Source organism: Scomber scombrus, chromosome 21, assembly GCF_963691925.1.
Source record: "Scomber scombrus chromosome 21, fScoSco1.1, whole genome shotgun sequence".
Lineage (NCBI taxonomy): Eukaryota > Metazoa > Chordata > Actinopteri > Scombriformes > Scombridae > Scomber > Scomber scombrus.
The window spans coordinates 7631784-7651220 of record NC_084990.1 but is presented as its reverse complement, the minus strand read 5'-3'; the positions used below and the strand labels follow the sequence as shown (position 1 = coordinate 7651220).

Genomic DNA, 19437 nt, shown 5'->3' with positions numbered 1-19437 from the left:
TCATAGCTGCTGCTCCCCAAACAGTATCTGAGCATACACCGTGCCGCTACATGACGCCTTGGGTTCCGGAATTGGCTTCACCAGATCCAGTTCTGCGTAGGTAAGATTCTCCTCCACTATCTTGGGCTGGAGATTTAGAGATGGAGAATGGAGGGGAGAGGATAATAATGATGGAGGACATGGGGAGGGGGAGGTGGCATGGAAGGGAAGTGGTATCAGTGGTGAGAAAATGAGAGGAAGATTTTTATATAAAACTTCATTAAGCTAATTACAGGGCTGAAAATGTCATAGATCTACCCTGTTTGCTCAAATGCCATTGTGGTGTCAGATGCTGACAAGAAACCCTCAATACTTGGGAGTCAAAGTCAAAACTGATCCCTAAACAGCAGTTATCAATTGTCCGATATACTTGATAATGTTAAATGTTTTCCACTCCTCTTTTTGGTTTGCTTCTGGGTTACAGCATCAGTTTGGAAAATGTGAGCAGGCTGTGTGCACACGTCACCTTACAGGATTTCTGGGTTGAGGTTGCCAAAATTCACTTACCCCTTGCACTTTTAAGGCCATCAAAATGCCAAGTTACCATAACGAGAGACCATTCCAGTGACAATTGACTTAGTGGCACCTTTTATTAGATTTTGTGGTACTTTTGCTGACATATAATTCTTGTCACATGGCACATGTGGCTCAAAAACAATAGCAACTTTTATCAAAAAATACAAAGGCACATGTACAGTTATTTTGCCTACTTTTAATATGTTAGTTATACCAATATAAAAACGGGTAAAAAGTGATTACCGGATAGCTTTCAGATTATTTGGCAATGATAAAAGACAATAAAAGTAAATGACGTATAAAGGACTTAGTTGGTACTCACCAAAACTACTTTCCTTGGTTGTGGTTTTAAAAGTTTGGGTTTCCTTGTTTTGTCTCCAATGGGAGCTGCAGGGACAAAACAAAGCTTAGTGGTTTCGGTTTTGAGATCTAAGTAGTAAATACAATGTATTTATGTGTACGTCAGGATCCATGGCTCGCCATCAAAAACCGCAAACATGGCAGACACTTGGATACACATTGTGCTTAAACAGTCTAGCACTGGGTATCCAAGGAATGTTTTCCTAATACTTAAAATCCGATACCACTTCTTAGAGTCATCAGTCTTTTTGTGCTATGTTCTCAGCATAACACCAAAAACATTACTCTTTGGCCTAAAAAGGAGAAATGAACATCAGTTGCAGAAAACAGCAACACGCAGTAGCCTCAGCCCTACAGAAGAGAGCATCAACAAAACCCCACATCAGTTAACCCCTTGTAGGGTTTCTCTGTTGTCACCAAGGAGTTTTAGAACATCAACAATGAATTGGGAGGAAATGTGCGAAAGACTCTGGGCCTTTAAGACTATACTGAACTAACATTCTCCTTCTTTCAGGGGAAAAAGTTGATGTATTACATTCTGCATCCTAATTAGAAGTAGGGCTGAGCTGTGGTTTGTTAAGGGTGAGAAAGTTTTCAGTTTATATGTGGAAGGGGTGGAGGTTGACCTCTAATGTCACCATGTTTGGAAAGCCAAGCAGAAGAAAAAATGAACCAAGAGTAAACCTCAGTTTGGACAGATGCTCATACTCAGCCATTTCTGCTTGCGTTCCTCAATGACAAGAACAAGTAAATGGTCATATTGCTAATTGTTTTGGTCCTGCATGTATGCCTGTATTTATCTAAGAGAGAAAACAGTAGTTGAGAACATGGCTACAGACTTGGGTTTACCTTTTGCCGGTATCTCTGGTGGTATCTCCTCTTGGTAGTCTCTGCTTCTTTTCTTCCTGTACCTCCTCTCCTTCTTAGGTAGGGCAGGAGACACACTAACCAGACTGGTGACCGTTTCTCCTGAGCTGGAGTAAAAACAGAAAACCAACCAATCTTACACACCAAAGTCTGTTTACAGGTTTTTGAGAGTTCTGCTGCATATGTGAAAAACGCTGTATAAATTTAGTGATATTGCTAGTTGGGTTGGGGCTGAAGACTACAGGTTTGAAAAGTTAAAAAAAATCTGGGGTGTGGACTTACAAAGAAGTGAGGTTACCAGACCTCTGTAGCCCACTCCTAATCACTGCTTGAGGCTTGCACCTTTAGGCTACATTAGCTGCTACTAACATAACACCTGAATCTTTAAACTGAACTGTCGGTGGTTGTATTGCCATATTGTAAGAAGAAAGCATCAAATAAAAAGGACAATATCCCCGGCTTTAGATTTAGATGTTTCATTCAACTGTCTATCGTGAGTCCACTGATTTAGTCTAGAAGGGAAGGCTAAATCGGTTGAGTTTTAATAAGTGTGAAGATGTATCAGTCTTACCTGTTCTGAGGGCTTTTGACCAAGTGGTAATTATCTGCAAAGAAACAACAAATTTAGCAACATAATAACTGGTGGTATGGAGACGAATATTACAACCGTCTCATTTCTTACTTAATACAAAGATGTTTTGTTTGGAGTTTTTACTTAGGTGGAGGAAATGATAGAAGAAAGAATAGAAACAGGATATCAAAGATAATGATGAGAAAGAAAATGAAAGGTCAGAGGTCACTGGAGAATATTGCTGTTGCTGCTGACCTTTTAACCTCTGCTTCCTCTGTATGTATTGGCAGGTTACCGTCACCGTGAACATGCACATGCACAGCAGGCCCACTGAGCAGATCAGCACAGCGCAAAGGTACACATCTGAAAACACATAAACACATACATAAACATATTATTCCAACTGTACATCAGCTTGCTTCACTGTACACAAACATCTGAAGGGAAAAATAATACATGTTCTACTGAGCTATTTCAGGCACTGTAGTATATCCTTTTGGTTGGGCTATTTTTGCCTGCCAAGGACGATACAGTGCCAGTCCACCACAAACACACACGTGCAAGCATATACACACGCGCACGCACGCACGCACACACACACACACACACACACACACACACACACACACACACACACACACACACACACACACACACACACACACACACACACACACACACACACACACACTAAAAATATGCCAACTTACCTTCAAACAAGCTCCACAGGCTTTCTTTGGCCTTGGTGGCCGGTAGAACATGCACTACAAGGAGAAAGAAAGAGAGAGAGGGGAAACATGTAAAGTCATCACTGTGGCTTTCCTGCCGCCTGATTACATGCTGGCTGGAGTTTAAATAAAGCTAATTGTAGGAAGACAACTAGCTGAGGTTTGCCTCCTCCCTGCCTGATCCAGCCTCTGAATCACTGTCCAGAGGGCTAAACATTTAACCTACACTGGATGAAAAAAGGATGAATAGCTCATTAACTTAGACATTAGTGCAGACAGTTAATTTAGAGTTATGCATAATTGTACGGCTTCACCTCTTTCACGTTCACAACAAAGTCAGAACAGTGCAACCACATTTTAGCTATGTTCCATCTCAGACTTGTTTTTTCTCAATTGTCAGTCCGATCTAATCAGTGTAAACATAAAAATGTGGCATGGACTCACTTTAAAATTGCAATATGGATGCTAGCACAGTATGCATTTCGAAATCTGATCCTAGTCCACATGATCAACAGGCAATGCTTAAAAAAGTTTCCCATGACAGTAAGCAAAACATACCTTATTTAACGCCTCATTTGACCTTTTGCTGCTACCCTGCCAAGTTAGTGCAGTGCCAAGCTTTCTAATCTAGCCCTGCCCTAATGTAGTTTACAATGATACGTGAGGAAAATGTATCACTTGGAATTTGCAGTATAGGTTCTGTATTTTTGTCAGCGAGTATGGATTCACCAAGTTAAAATATCTGTCACTGGCTAGCTAGCTATCTAATTAATGTTAGTTCCGTGATTTGGATAGAACTTGAAGTTGAATTTTTCATACCCTAACTGGCTCATATACAATAAGCAGCCTTCAAAGGGTTGGAAATATACATTTAATTGCTCCATGATACACAATACTGATTTTGTTCTATTATATTACCTATTTCATTTTGAATAATTTAATATCTTTGTCCTTTATGTCTTCATGTGTGTGTGGAATGATGTATTGTATGTATGGAATGGACATGTATTAACAATATTTAATTGTGTAATCCTCTTGTATAATGACAATAAAGCTGAACCTTGAAATGATGGAGCAGCATTGCTTTTGCTTTCTTGACTTTGACAGACTTATGAATGCAAAGCAATTAGAGTGGAACTGTAAAGGACCAAGGCCTCCCCTCCCATACCCTTCCAAGCAGGAGAACCTACACTGGCTGCAAAACTTGTAAAAAACATGAAAGGCCTTCTGTAGAGCCAATGTTTGGTGTGTTCATTCCGGGCTACTGTAGAAACATGGCGGTACAACAAGGCAGATTCTGTAGAGGTGTGCATTTCTGCCAAAAGACTGCACTAAATCCTATACACTGGTTCTTTGAAGATCAGACCATGACACAAGACCAAGACACAAGAGCACAAGAAGACAGACCGGACACATCGGGAGGTGGTGTAGTAAAATACTTTAGGGAGAAGGTTAAATAAAATAAAAATGAAAACAAACTAAATTTAAAATCTTGGGGATTATATTGACCCCAAAAATGGATTATGAGCACCAATTGGAAATGAAATCAAAGGCAGAGAGTATACATACTTGCATACAGATTTAGTATACAGGCATACAGTAGGCATACTAAATCTGCTTAATGAGAATCCCAGCTAAGTCTTCTGTCCAAAAGGCTGTGAGAATATGTTTCCCATTCTGAACCTGAAATCTGGCCACACATACTCACTCATTTCTCCACCCCATCTGACCACAGCAGTCTTAACACCGCTGCTCTCTTGCTGAGCTGGTGGTAGGAAGCTCGTGAAGTGACACCCACCAGGGTATCCTGAAATACCCCAAACCGCCAGCAGCTGACGACGCTGGCTGGAAACCTTCCCACAAGCAAGACTGTCTGCACTACTTGTTGACTGACTGACTGACAAAACTGGCTAAAAGTGTGCTTCGGATAGCCTAAAAACATATTTTGTAGGAGCCATTACGGAGATCCTCCCTGCATTCCTCTTTTCACATTGGAACTGAAGAGAACTCTTTGAAGATTCTAGATACTAATTATTGAAAGACATAGTCCACAGAGAGTTGGTTTTCCAAATTAATTTCTTTTGGGATTGCAATCCTGTAAGCATTAATTAAGCAAGCATACACTAAAACAAATCCTCCATCTGTAGGTTAATGGAATAAGAAGTCATGTTCTACTTATAATGTGGAGACTACTCAACATACGAAGGACTGGATGCACATTAAGAGAGAAAATTACATAAGTAATGCAATTATGATATCATTTTTTTAGCCACTGAAGTAAAAGTGAAGACAGATTAGATGGCATAACATGTAGAGACATATTGTAGACGTGTCTCAGTGACATAAAAAAGTCAAAAGTCACATAAAACAGTGGGACATTTACTAAAAAGCCTGCAGTCTTCAGAAGCTGTGATTCAATCCTGGAAAAAAAGGATATCTGCAAAATGCTACATCAAGCTTATACTTCTTCAGTCAACCCGGTCATTTCGTTATCTGATAATATTCATTAAAGTTAATTTCACAGTATGAGGCCAGCAATAACAGGGCATCCTAATACACAACAGCAGACATTATGTCTCATCCACAAGTTCAAAGCTGAATATGTTCAGCAAAGCCAGTTTAGACTCTTCTTATATCATGACGTCATGTCTCTTTGCTGTTTATTGGTTCTCAGCATTTTTATCTACTTCTTTCAATAGTTTCATTGATCTTTTTTCTACTCTGTAGGTGGAAAGACTTTTATAGATCCAACAGTGCTCAGACTGTTAGGAAGTAACCTCTGGACTTGTCTGCCATCTGTGAAACCACTAACCCTAAACTGACCATATGTGACCTACATTCTACTACTTGGAAACACTGGCACTAATCATGATTTCATTGAAGACAGAAAATAACATGAATATTTACTTTTTAAATATGAGTAGATTTGCAAGTTAAATGATTTAGAGCTGAGTTAGGCAGAACTTTAATGTGTTTAACACTCATTTCATCAGCTTCAATTATAACATGGTGTCAGTAAAAACAATGTTTAACCCACTCAACTTTTTTTAGTCTGAGTTTGATATAAAATAAGCATTTTTTGAATGTTTAATACAACACAGCTTGCTTGATGTGAAAAGTGTCTTATTATTTACTTTAAAGAAGTAATGTGTAAGATTTAGTGGTATCTAGTGGTGAGGTCGCAGACTGTGACCAACTGAATACCCCTCCCCTCATCGCTTTCCTTCTAAGCAGATAGGATAACCTACGCTGCCTGGGAAACTCATGGAAAACACAAAAGGCCCTCTCTAGAGCCAGTTTTTGATTGCCCGTTCTGGGCTACTGTAGATACATGGAAGGAAAAGGACCCAGTCCGTTATGTAGATATAAAGGGCTCGTTCTAATGTATCTAAAACACAACCATTTTTATTTTCGGGTGATTAAACACTCATTAAAACATACTTCTGAATATTACATTCCATTTAAGTCAAGTCCATTTTGTTAAATGCCACTAAACTTTAATTTACATTACAAACTCACTACAAAAGTTATTTACAGTACATTTTGCTTTTTTTTCCTTCAACACAAAACAATGGGAATTTGTTAAGCATATGAAGGCTTAAATTGGTGTTTTAGAGTCAGTTAACACTCAAAGGGAAGTTTTTATGTGTTAGCTTCCAGCAATTTCTGATCTCTTGGTGTTTTCATTGCGCTTTGCTGCTAGCCTCTTTACAAAGCTTAAGGGCATATTTCATATGACAATTCCAGTGTTGTAATGTTCCCTTTCCCGTTTGTCATCATTTCTCATTAAAATCCAAAAAAAAAGAAGAATGTAATCAACAGTATCTAGGGCAAAACTACTGCAAATATATCAATGGGCACAAACACTAGCTTAACTGTAAAATACAAAGTTTCAGTGTGAAATGTAATTAAAAACAGTGTTTTCCCCCCAGCTTCTTTACAATGCCAGATGGTTTCATTTTAAAACCTGACCTTCCTCTACAGTAAATTATTCACAACATAAGTCTTGATAATGTCAATGATGTCAGTGTGGTGTTTTTTTTTGCCTCTGTTTCTGTGTGGCAGCTGAACATGTTGGAATAATCAGAAATGGGATGATGCTAGTGTACTGCATGCCATAAAACTGTCTTTATCCTTGTGTAGAAAATGTATTCTTTTTACAGCTACTTTTCAATGGCCAAGACTGCATCGGACTTCAGTGGAAACCTTTAACAAACTACTTTTTGTTCATCAGAGAGCACAGAGTTACATTCAAATGATGACTGTATTTCAGAGTCGTGGCTTTTTTTTGGTGCCCCAACAAACCCAACGCTTTAAGCATCAATACACTGTGAATAATGATCCTCTATGTTTCCATCATCCACTGAGTCAGTCACTGCTCTGTATCCATCTAATGTACTGTATTATAAATGACCGGAGATGAATGTACACTGCGATGTTGTGTGTCTTGAAAAAGCTTTGAATAATCCAGCCTTTAACTTCCTGTTGTGTCTCTGCATCTTTTCTTCCAAAAAATTTGCATCTTTCTTTACACTTGCTGACTGTGTCCCTATTATGTCCATGAACACTGACCTTTTTCTGTTGCTTCTTGTTCTGCTCTTCCCTTTTTCATGCCACTTTCAGCTTTTTATTAAAGAAAAAAACGTATTTGTTCTATCTTTCCTTCTCTAGAGAGATGTTTTTGGCCCCAGAACTGCAATATTTTTACCACCCCTTTCTTATGGGGCTGCCAATATAGTACCCAGAGTTCCCTGTTCTTACTATACTTAAACCCATGCCACATCCGTGTGCTTTGCACCTCTGAAAATCACCCTTGTTAACTTGCAGTCGCCCACATGTGCTATAGAAATACCTAAGAGTCCAGTATGTTTATGCCAAGAGGAGGCTGTGTCCACATTGTGTTCTGCCCTCAGTTTTTCTACCAAACCCTCTGACCTCTCTGACTTTGTGTTTATTATAGCAATAGTAAGTAACTTAATGGGAGTTTTGTGTGAAAGACAGATTGTGGAAACACCTGGTCACCTAATGTTATCTGACCGCAGGAATTCCATCAGTTTTACGTCACACAAACACACACACACATAAGTGCACATGGGGTCTCAGTCATCTGCTGTCTCTCATCTGAAGTGGGGTATAAGGGCAATGGTCCCAGTGGGGGTTTGCCCCTCAGATGTGTAGCTTATGTTTATCATAGCTGTCAACCATTGGTGTTGACACAGGGAAGACATACCACTACCAGCTGGTCCACTGGGAAGAAATAGTGCAGCTTTCCTGTGTTGCCAAAGCTTTGGCCTATCCATTCCAATTACCCAGCATAGATCCTGGACAGTGTATTCTAAAGTGATCTCCAAAGGTATTAATCATTCAATACTCAGAATATGGCAAAACTTGCTTTAGAGTTTCTGTTTGGTTAAGGGTCATCATTTTTATTCACCTGGAAAAGTGTACAAGATTGGTTTAACACATTTTCTCCTGATTCTCTGATTCTATAACAAGGGCCCAGTTTATAGCCCTCTATGTACCAAAAAACATTTTCTTGAGGTGACTTCACAATTAAAAGTTTTTTCATCATAATGCAGGGAGACTTATTTTTCAGATCTTCATGTGCAAGAATAATAAAAGATGTCTAAATTAAGCAAAAGCTTTGTTATTTTTGCCACTTCTGTTGTGTAATGTAGGAAAAAAGTCAATGGTGTTGCTGTAAATGCAGTAATTATCCAAAAATGTTGAAGTAGGCTTTTTTATTAATATCACTGAAACCATAATGGAGCGGCGCTTCCTTGGATGAAAATAGCTCTCCACATCCTTGACCACGAAAGGTTGAGAGCCAGACACGAGTCAGCTGCCCACTCGACTGTCACTGCAGACAAACTTTACCTTCCTCAGCACAACTATCTCTTGTTCCATTTCTGCTGAGTCTCTCTGGACTGTGTCTGTTCTACTTTTGGGAGGGAAACTCCTTGTTAGGGCCAATGTCAACAGCTCTCGGTAGGGACTGCGTGTCTGCCCGGACTCAGACTTGGCTGTGGACACCCCGAAAGTCACAGCCTGTAGAAATGCTTCCATGGAAAATGTGGTGAGCAACATCTAGTGTTGTTCAAAGTGCTGAGGAACATTGACACTATTACAATAATGAGATAGAATGAAATTAATTATATTTATTGAGGTGCAAAAATGAAACAATGTACTCAATCTTTAAATTAAGCACAAAATACACATGATTGCTTCTTCGACTTTAAACAAAAAAATATATATTTATTTGGTATCTTAGCCTTTATTGGATGGTTCTGAGTAAACAAAAGAAAACCTTATTGATAGCATTAGTGTCACCATTGAAAAAAAAAAAACTTTATTAACAAAAGCAAACACGGAATCTTAGTACTGCCTACTACTTTTAACTAAGTGCTGCAATTGTATGGCAGGTCTGTCAAGCTTTAGATTTCTCAACATGCTAGGGTGAGATAAAAGTGATATGACCAATATGGTATGGTAGATATAACAGAAAAACGTATCATTTAAAGAGCTTTGAGGTTGGTATCTTGTTTCTAGCTTGACCAAAGCCAAAGATGTCTAGTTAACTATGCCTCAATGGCTAACTAGTTCACTATCTACAGTGGTAACAGGTGTAGCAACAGTACTGGGTGCATGTTTGAATGGTCAAGTAGTACCAAAGTTGAAGACAAAACCAAAAGATCAACAGTCTCTTCAGTCCTGTTGGTAAGCATGAGAATTGTATTCAAAATCTAACACAAATGAAAATTTGGGAGGAGTACAAAGCTTTTAAAGTTTGCCTCTTGTTTTATGAAAGTGGAGGGACCTCTGTGCAGTATCTGGTACCAGTACAGTAGATGTGTCATCCATTCCGTTGTGTGAACTTCTCATGTGCCAGCTGTGGCATTGAAACCTCACACTCTCTCTGCTCTTTCTCCAAGATCATCTACTCAGTGAAAGCTGCAACTTATTGCGATGGAGGATCCTTTTATCTCTATGCTTGTTCCTAACCAATGACATTTCCCTTCCCAAATCAAAAGCAGGACAGCACTTTTGCTCGGTGAGCCAACTTTGCTGTCTCTTTAGCCAGAAAAATAACATCATCCAGTTGTGGTCAGAGAAACTGCTACTACTGGAGACTCATTACTGCTCTCTGAGGACTAATATTTTTTCTTCTGAATTTACAGTGCATTGTTATCACAATTACATTTTACTTGGGACTTCTCATGAGTTGTATAGGTCTACAAACCTACAGATATCTCCCCCTTTGCATTCATGATATTTAGGGACATTTTATAGAATTCCAAACAAATCTATGGTGGCCTCTCATGTCCATTTCAGTCATCTTTTTGAGGCATTTAACAGGGTACACATGCTCTTCAGAAACATCCAGCTAAAACCTCAAACAGTATCATGTGTTCATGGCTGGGAGTGGCTCAATAACAGTCACAGTTCTGTACTGTTGGCCATGGACTATCTCTATGGATCAACCTGGCATCTGCGTTAAACTTTGCGGTCTTACTACTATCAAAAAAGCATTTGACATTGCTTGTGTTGTGGTTACAGAAGTAGTTGTTAAGTCTCCGCATTGCATCATCAAACACAGTGATGTCATCCTGTGATATACTGCTACAGCTACTGGTTTCTCCTACAAAGAAAGAGTGGTAGCCTAATGCAGAGGTTCCCAACATCTTCTGGCCTGGGATCCCAGTTTTTATGATATGCAAATTTTGTAGCCTAAACCAGTATTTTTGTTAATCTAACTTCATACAAGGAAGTGGTTGCAAAGGTAATGTTTGATTGCAGTAATTGCTAACTAGTTAGCCTAATGTGCATCTCAAAGGTGGGCTTCATTCACAACATATACAGTAACTGCAACTGCGCAGGTTGCATCCTGTTCATCCATTGGTCTAAACCAATCTATCCTGGCTTAGTTATTTGACAAAATATGAGTGGTTGGAACATACTGAGCTTATGAATATAGGCCTATAGTGGAAAATGTTTTTTAGGAGCTTCTTTGGAAGTTGTTACACTTTATGCCTGTCATGAAAACTATTGGATCTAACTAACATTAATCCAAGCTGATCCTCACCTCCGCTCTCAGTGATGGTGCAAACTATAAACAGTTTACAGCCATATTTCAAGTTGAAGTGTTTCATATTAAAAAGAGTTTGGAAGGAGCATCACTTCAAGAAACTCTATAAGCACGATTTTTAATTTGCTTCAATGTGGACAGTTGTCTTGGATTTGACTCCACTAATGTGGAGACTTATCTGCAACCCAACAAATGTGAAGCACAGTGATTCACATATTAGAACATGCTTGGAAAATCTCCCAGTGATAAGAAAAGCATAAAATAAAATAAAATCAAGCCCTCACCTCTGAGCTCAGTAGCAGCAGTGGAGTTTGATGAGGCCTTCCAGCGGTCCTGATGCTTTTTAAACTCCTGAACCCGGCAAATGTAGAGCCCACGGTCCCCTTCTGACACATTCAAGATCAGCAGGTCAAAGATCTTCCCCTGTTTCACAACCGTCAGCTTCATCTTGGGCCATGAGAAACTCTTGGTGTAGTTGCCATAGAAACGGGCCTTTCTCATGTTGACACGAGCGATGAGGAGTTCATCCTCTGGCCGGTCTGTGCCTGCTGGCAGGAATGTCCATTTCACAACTGGTAATGCAGCGTTGCGGCGCCGCTGGGACACGACACAGGAGAGTGTGATATTTTGGCCCTCCTGGGCCACCGTAAAGGGGGAAGGGGTGATAGTGACGTTGATCGCCAAACACAAATCTGTAGAACCAAGATTGAACATGTTATTTTTGTATGTGCATGAACTGGTGAGTTGACTGTTAACATGGATCACATATTATCTGATATGAATATAAGCTGAAAGTGATGTCAGAGAGGTGGATGCGTTGTCATGTCTTGTTAAAACGGGTGATTTTGAAGCCATGTTCCTGTCTCTTGTCTTGGCTGCATGCTGGTTACAGCAACCCTTTGATTTGAACAAAGTTGCAGAAAATAGTTTATTTACTTTGTTTGGGCTGTTATTTAATTGTTATAATGTAAAACTCAACATTTGTTTATTCTTTATTATGGTCTTTTGTCCACACTAAGCCAGCCAAATCCACAATGCTCTTGAGTGGAAACTATAAGTAGGGACAATTATCATAATTAGACATGAAAAACAGTTGGGTGCTGAGTACCAGATTCTATATGTTACAAATTTCTGTCGCTTCTACTCTGATGATCTTTTTGACTCCCAAAACAGCTGGTCACACAGTGCAGCTGTTGTCAGTCCCTTGTATCTCTTGTATGAGCATTGAAACAATGACTTAACTGAACATCATAATGAGCTCTTATGAGTCTGGAGTAAGTGTGGATGTAGTCTAAGACAAATGAATTAATATACAAAACTTGTCTGAATTATTTAACTCTAATTTAGAGGAAAAACATGTTTTGGTAAAGTTTAAGCCAAATACAGTTCATGATTCATGAGGTAATACTAGGGATGCAGTCTGGTCACAACAGGAATGCTGCTACTTTATTCTGCCTGTGTTCTGTATAAAAGGTTCGGTCACTGAATGGGGGGACAGAGTTGCTCCGCCAGGAAGCGGCTACAGGATGTTGTTGTATTAGCTGTGGTCAAGCGAGCTAGAGAGTGAATAAAGAGAGAGGGCTGACAGTAAGAAATCCAGTGAATCAGATCAATAAAACGTTATTTTCTGATTGTTTCACAGCTGTTGCAATATCTGAAAAGGAAGAAAGAAGGATTTAACAATTCAGTAAATGTATATCTACGTGTTAATTTGTTACATTTAGTTTTACAAAGTTAGGAAATAATGTTTAAGTCTAGCCTCCTGCCTTCAGTCTTTTCCACATGGTTGGGTGTACAATTTATTAATTCAACAATGGTATAGGATCGGTATCGGGTATCAGCCGATACGCAAAGCCCAGGTATCGTATCGGGACTGAAAAAAGTGTCATTAAATTTACATGTAAACATGAGCATTGACAAATATTTTTCTTTTTCTCATAATTTTAAGCCTCAAGACTTGAACTCATGACAAGCTCTGAACTGGTCCTAAATGTGATTATTTGAAATTTTAAGTTGATTCGACTTTAAATTGCCAAACCTAATTTAATAACATGGAATTAATGGATAAAACATGAGTTGATTTGATCAGTTGAGATTTTACAGTGTAAGCAGCTGCAGCCCAAAGATTTTAATATCTCAGTTAAATAACAGGTTTTAGGTGTCTTTGTGGCAATACTGACATTACAATTTAAACAAGTCAAACAGGTTGCATGTCACAAGATAAAGTTTGGGATTCACCACAGATATGTGCAGTTCACCTCTGCTGTATGGGGTCTTTTTTTAAAGGGTGAGGGGAGAAAATTCTAAAGTGAGACACTGTAAGACTTTTTTGTGAGCTTGTTTATGAGACATTTCTCGTAACTATACAACTGACGAGGATAGAAGAATAGTACTCTGATCATTTACATTAATACTGAGGGTTGACTCCCTTTTCATTTCACTTCCAATTGGCCCCTGAAAATCACAGAGAAGTTAAATGCAGCCTAATGGTTTAAAGATGGTATGCATTACAAAAGAAGTAACCTGACTGATATGAACTTGTCTCTTAGTAATTAAGACACCACCAAAGAATAATACAAATATACTGAGGCTTTGTTTCACAAAGGGCAGCTACACGTCACATCTGAAATCCATACAGTCAAAGTCTTGCAGTTTTTGTTGCTCAACAGTCTTTCTTCCCTCTCACGTTGACAGCCGTGTTGTTTTTGGCACGTGACGACATACGTGGGATGAATATTGAGGAACAAACTTTATTGTGTTGCACGACAATATATCACACATCTGTTTTTTTCCAACTTCAGGCAATTTCATAACTTTCCACGACACGCAAGCATTTTACTGTCACACAAAGTCAGACGCTTTTGCCACAGCTCGTAATTAAAATATAAGCCTTTTTTTTTTTTTACAGTCTTGTCTTTCATTTGGTTGTGAGTGACAGAACAAAACAATGAACTTATAGTTGAGAGGTTGCAATCTCCAATCTGTTAGATTTAATAACCTATTTTTAGACGACATAACTGAAATCATCATAAATGAATATATAGGGGAAACTGCAAGCTTGGTTTTTACTTTCAAACACTCAGAGGAAAACCATCAATTTTCAATTTGGCATTCCCTTTCATCACTGCAAACACATGCAACTCTGATAAACTTGTTATTTTCCTGCTAACACACCCTTCACTCTCACTTGGAGGTACATTCATTTCAGCAGAAACTGAACAATACACACATAAGTCTTAAAACCTTCTTATCCAGCAGAATTGTTTTTGTCCATCTCCTCACCCATCATCCCAACATCTTCCCTGATTCCCAGATATTTTCTGAAAAACTTCTCAGAAAAACAGTGGGAAACAGTTTGTCTCCACCACATCCACTTTAGTATGGAGCAAAATAAACTTTTTCCTACCTTCAAAGAGTGTACGAGTCAGGAGAGCGAAGACCACAGAGGAGATCTTCATTTTCCACGGCTGCAGCCTCCATAAACTCCCAGTTAAATGCCTCTGAAGAAAAGAAGCCCAAGGTTTCCCTCCTCCTCCCCCTCTTCTTCTTCTTCTCTCCCTCTCTCTCTTTTTTTGAGGAGTGTAATATGAAACATTGGACGCTCTGTTTCTACTCAGAACCTCCCTCAGCCCCTCCCCCCTCCTGTCACTCACAGTGAAAACACATTTGGGGGACCCACGTGCACACACGCAAACATATGCACATGCACGCCAAGCAGACAGAAACAGACAGGTGAGCATGTGCGAGAACACACACACAGACCCCTAACCCCCTAAAACCAATCCCCCACATACACACACACACAGGTTTACTTAAGTCACTTTTGGGGTGTTTACATTGACCTACATTCATTTCCTGGAGACTTACCCTAACCTTAACCATCACCACTACCTACCTAAACCTAACCCTATCCATAACCTCAAATCCAAAAAATCAGCGTTTTACCAATTGGGGACAGCTTTTGTCCCCATTTGCACAAGCTGTCACCCATTAACTGGTGTTAAGTCTGTTGTGTGTCCCCAAAAGTGACCTAAGTCATAACCACACACACACACACACACACACACACACACACACACACACACACACACACACACACACACACACACACACACACACACACACACACACACACACACACACACACACACACACACACACACACACACCTTTTTTCTGGCAAGTGAGTGGGAAATGTAATTTCCTGTGGAGGATGGACAGCAGGGAGGAGTGTTTTGTTGAGATTGACGCCGAGCAAATCACACTTCCAGCTGTGGAGAGCAGCGGGCTCAGACCTCAGTCATGGTTTTTATTTTGGAACACACACACTTTGACAAAGGGGGGAGGGGCGGGGCGGAGGGGATAGGTGGATTGGTCTGTGTTTGTGTGTGGCCACCAAAATAACAAAGAGGAACATTTTATATAGATTAATTCTGCGTTTAAAGTTATAAATTTTAATTATCCCGGAGTTTCCTCTAGTGCAGAACTGTTGTGGTTGCTAACAAAATTGGACCTCGAAACGTATGATTAATGTGTCAGAGAATGTGTGTGTGTGTGTGTGTGGATGTGTATGTGTGTGTGCATCTATCTCCCTTCATCTCTTGTCTCATGTAACAGGGTCCCACAGTGAATCTTTGTACAGCATACTGTCAGCTCAGGGGTTTTTGGGACACTTTGCTGGCTTTTCTCAACCCTCAGAGGGCAGCACTTAGGAGGTCTGTGACACTTTTGATTTACTGATAATGAAAGAGACAGCCTGCGAGGCCTCGTAAGTGCCTCTAGACTGGCGACAGTTTGATAAAAAAGGCTGTTCCTATGACAAAGAACTTCTAGTATTCAGCGTGAATGTGGCGAGGGATTCACCAAATTATTGCTGTAAACAACACAGAAATCCTTGCTCATGCATTTTTCCTGCTTATTATTTCTGCTGACAGTTCTTTCCCCAATGCTGTAAAGCATAATGAAAGTTGTATTTTATAGCTTCTTAGGAAATACTGTTTTTCTCTACCAGCTGCTTACTGGAAAGAAAGTTAAAAACAAGTCTTTTTTTTTTTATCTCTATGCTGTTTTATCTGATTTTTCAGGCTATTAAGGGGAAGAGGCAACACAATGCCCCATGAAGATGTTATGTAGGGTGGCCAACTCAACAACATGCATTGAGCCTGAGACCCACACAACTGATCATGAACAACTTCTTACATCTGTGTGTATGTGTAAATGTAACAATATACTTGCATGTGTCTTTTTCTCTGTGTGTGTGTGTGTGTGTGTGTGTGTGTGTGTGTGTGTGTGTGCGTGTGTGTGGTCTGTGGGAGTGACCCCTGGATCTAGTTCATGTTAACTTGACAGGCATGCAATGGTCATTTGTCTAATTTCATGAAGGCCAGGGAGAGGTCGAGTTGGTCAGCTAACCAGTTTACAAAAGTAAGTGCTTCTAAAGAACTCCTACTAAGTACTTGTGCTACTACTAAAATACCCCCCCCCCCCCCCCATACACACACACACACACACACACACACACACACACACACACACACACACACACACACACACACACACACACACACACACACACACACACACACACACACACACAGACAAACACATCCAGCAGACATGTCTCTCACCACCTGACTAAGTCCAAATTCACTCTCCTTTTGGCTCTGTCTTTGTCTACAACAACTTCCGAGAAAATGATTTGGCTAGCTTGCTTGGTTTGACTGTCTATACTGGCTAGTTGCTAGCTTAACTGGGTGCAGGGGGGGTTACGCAGAGCTATTTTGCTGAAAACGGCTGCTGGCTTCAATTAAAACAAGGTCAATGTGAGCAGAATATGGGGGACCGAAAACCAAAACAAGATGCTAAAAGTGTCTCAAAGGCTCTGTTGAGCTGAGGGAAACAATTCACTGACTATTCTTCAACCTTTACATTATACAACTGTATTTGATTCATTGTGCATTTAGAAACATTTCGATAGTGGAGGATTAACAATTGTCTGGAGGTTGAGGTTAATGTGTAACATTAGCTTAGCAGTTGCGCTGTACTTTTGCACTTGCTTGCAGTAAGTGCAACAGTACAATTAGACCAGCAACATTACAATACATTGACTAGTCTACTCTAGAGACATAAACATAGCTATTTTGAATCTAAAATATGTACCTTTTACCTTTTAACTGAAATATGAACATGTCATTGGTAATATCAGGTAACTCTTTTCATTAGTTTGTCCCAGGAATTGTTTGGATCTTTTTTGTATTTTTGTTTACACACAGTGAAAGTTAAATTCAGTTTCTGGTAAATATTTCTATATATGTGTTCTGATGCTCTATACAGGGAAAAACAGCTTTTGGCATTCTCTATCAGATCAGGTCAAAGTTTCCTCTCTGGTATCAGTTCAAAACAGTCAAACACTGTCAGACACATTTGACAGCAGTGTAACAAGATATTGTTTGAATCCAGAGAGATCCTGCGACATACAGAAGTGCATGGCAAGGACATAAAAGCTGAGATTGAGGTAGATTTAAAAAAAAAAACAAAAAAAAAAACTCTATTAATGGAAACGTGGGAATGGCACACTCTGGTCATCATACAGATGTGATTAACTGTTCCATCAGTCATTTGAGTTGAAGTACAAAGAATTGTTTACTAGCCCCTCTGGTGATCAGATGTGAAAATGTGCTCACTGAAGTCTCCATTAGTTTCTTTTGTGGAGATACATAGTGCCCCCTTGTGGAAAATGTATTAACCGCTTAGTTAGTCATTAGTCATTATAGGCTTTCTGCTGAGTGGTGCTAAATAATCTCTGTGCAGTATGTGGGTCAGTAGATCAACACAGTGTTCTAACAGGAAAAACACAAATAACCATATATTTTGGCTCTTAAATGGCAGGAACATGTTTTATTACATTACCAAACATTATTACAAGTTCGATTACAACATTTAGTATAAAAACCACTAGGCTGCATTCTCAAGGAACAGTTAGAATAATTAGAAGAGGTAAGATGTATGTTGATGTTTGTGCGTCCAAACGTGAGGAGACAACGTGAGGTCGCCCAGTTGACCCTTCACCCAGATGCCACTTTTGCAGGGTTCACATCATCCTGAATATCACTCTGCCTGACCTTTAACATTGCGTGTCATTGGAGACCGCCGCCACGGGATGTTCTGATTGGCTGAGATTGCTCAAAGTGACCATGTGAGGCTGTGGTTGAGAGTGAAAGGGATCATTAAGTTGAGCTTATAGGAACCTGCACCATGTAAAATCAGTATGTTCCCTTTAATTAATGAACTACAAGAACATAAAATTCACAAAAAGGTTTGCAACATGTTTAAGGTCTATCTTAATGTATTCCATGAGTGTCATTCATAAAAATGGAGTATAGAGCCCAAAAAGAGTTAATAATGACTAAAAAGACATATATACATTTTGTATGAAGTTTGTTTGTAGCAGACAATATTATAATTATCAGCCATTTCTTTAAGGTCGATATCATACCTCTGAAGCTCTCTTTGCGCTACCGTCTGTGTAAGGAAGAACAGTTTGATACATTAAATAAATCACCATGTTGGTTTAGGACCAAAGCACAATGTCATATCTTAAGAGAAAGAATACAGGAATGTGTAATTGTCTGTAATCCAACCCTTTGGTCAATGATCTCACCTGTGCAGTTGCTGTTACGGAGTTCCTTTCTGATGGTGCAGAACTTGAAGATAATAAACAGAATGAGTAGGAACAGGCCGACCCCTGTTCCGATCAAAACATACTTAATTTCTGGAATGGAAACAAACAAGATGTCACCGAACAGAACATGACTTTCAGGAATGCCATCTCATGTTCAGCCCTCATGACATGCTGAATGTGTTTGTATGAAAGTGTGGGAGGGAGGGAGGGAGGGAGGAGAAGGAAGAGAAGATTTTTGATTTCACAACTTGTTTACTCTGCGAAAGATAACGGTGTCAGTCATGGTATCATGCTGCTTGCCACAAATTAAATTGCATCATCAATGTTTGCAATTTGAATCCTGAGCCACTAGGAACCATTGATGGGGTTACTGCTGGTTAGTGTGAGCCAACACTCTCATGAGACTTGTTAGACAAAACAATGGCCATGAACTACACAAATATTACCATTGGAGGAGTTCTGCCTACAAAACATTTGATTTCACTTTATAGCCAACACTGACTGGAAATACTTCAGTTTCAAACAGTTGGAAGCTTTCAGAATTTAGCAAAGATATCAATTCAATGAGCATGAAAAACCTGAAACTTAT

The 19437-nt window shown here is 39.5% G+C and overlaps 1 protein-coding gene and 1 long non-coding RNA gene across 2 annotated transcripts; both read right to left on the bottom strand.

The window, feature by feature from the left end:
- Positions 1 to 14625, bottom strand: vstm4b (V-set and transmembrane domain containing 4b). Its single transcript, XM_062442942.1, has 8 exons — positions 14574 to 14625; positions 11452 to 11859; positions 3064 to 3117; positions 2609 to 2716; positions 2354 to 2387; positions 1765 to 1889; positions 878 to 942; positions 1 to 126 (listed from the first exon to the last, which is right to left on the bottom strand). The coding sequence occupies exons 1-8, from the start codon at positions 14623 to 14625 to the stop codon at positions 1 to 3; spliced, it is 972 nt and encodes a 323-aa protein (XP_062298926.1).
- Positions 14626 to 18058: 3433 nt separating this feature from the next.
- LOC134003720 (uncharacterized) lies at positions 18059 to 19000 on the bottom strand. The gene is made up of 3 exons (XR_009927652.1): positions 18828 to 19000; positions 18663 to 18688; positions 18059 to 18368 (listed from the first exon to the last, which is right to left on the bottom strand). It is a non-coding gene; the product is annotated as an uncharacterized LOC134003720 (long non-coding RNA).
- Between the last annotated feature and the right edge of the window lie 437 nt (positions 19001 to 19437).

What these genes read in the sequence shown, in the direction of transcription:
- vstm4b (XM_062442942.1), bottom strand. Translation starts at nt 14,625, where the DNA reads ATGAAGATCTCCTCTGTGGTCTTCGCTCTCCTGACTCGTACACTCTTT. An exon ending in CCTGTGGAGCTTGTTTGAAG is followed by an intron (nt 2,717 to 3,063) that starts GTAAGTTGGCAT and finishes ATGTGTTTTCAG; the next exon opens with ATGTGTACCTTTGCGCTGTG. An exon ending in AACCAAGGAAAGTAGTTTTG is followed by an intron (nt 127 to 877) that starts GTGAGTACCAAC and finishes CTAAATCTCCAG; the next exon opens with CCCAAGATAGTGGAGGAGAA.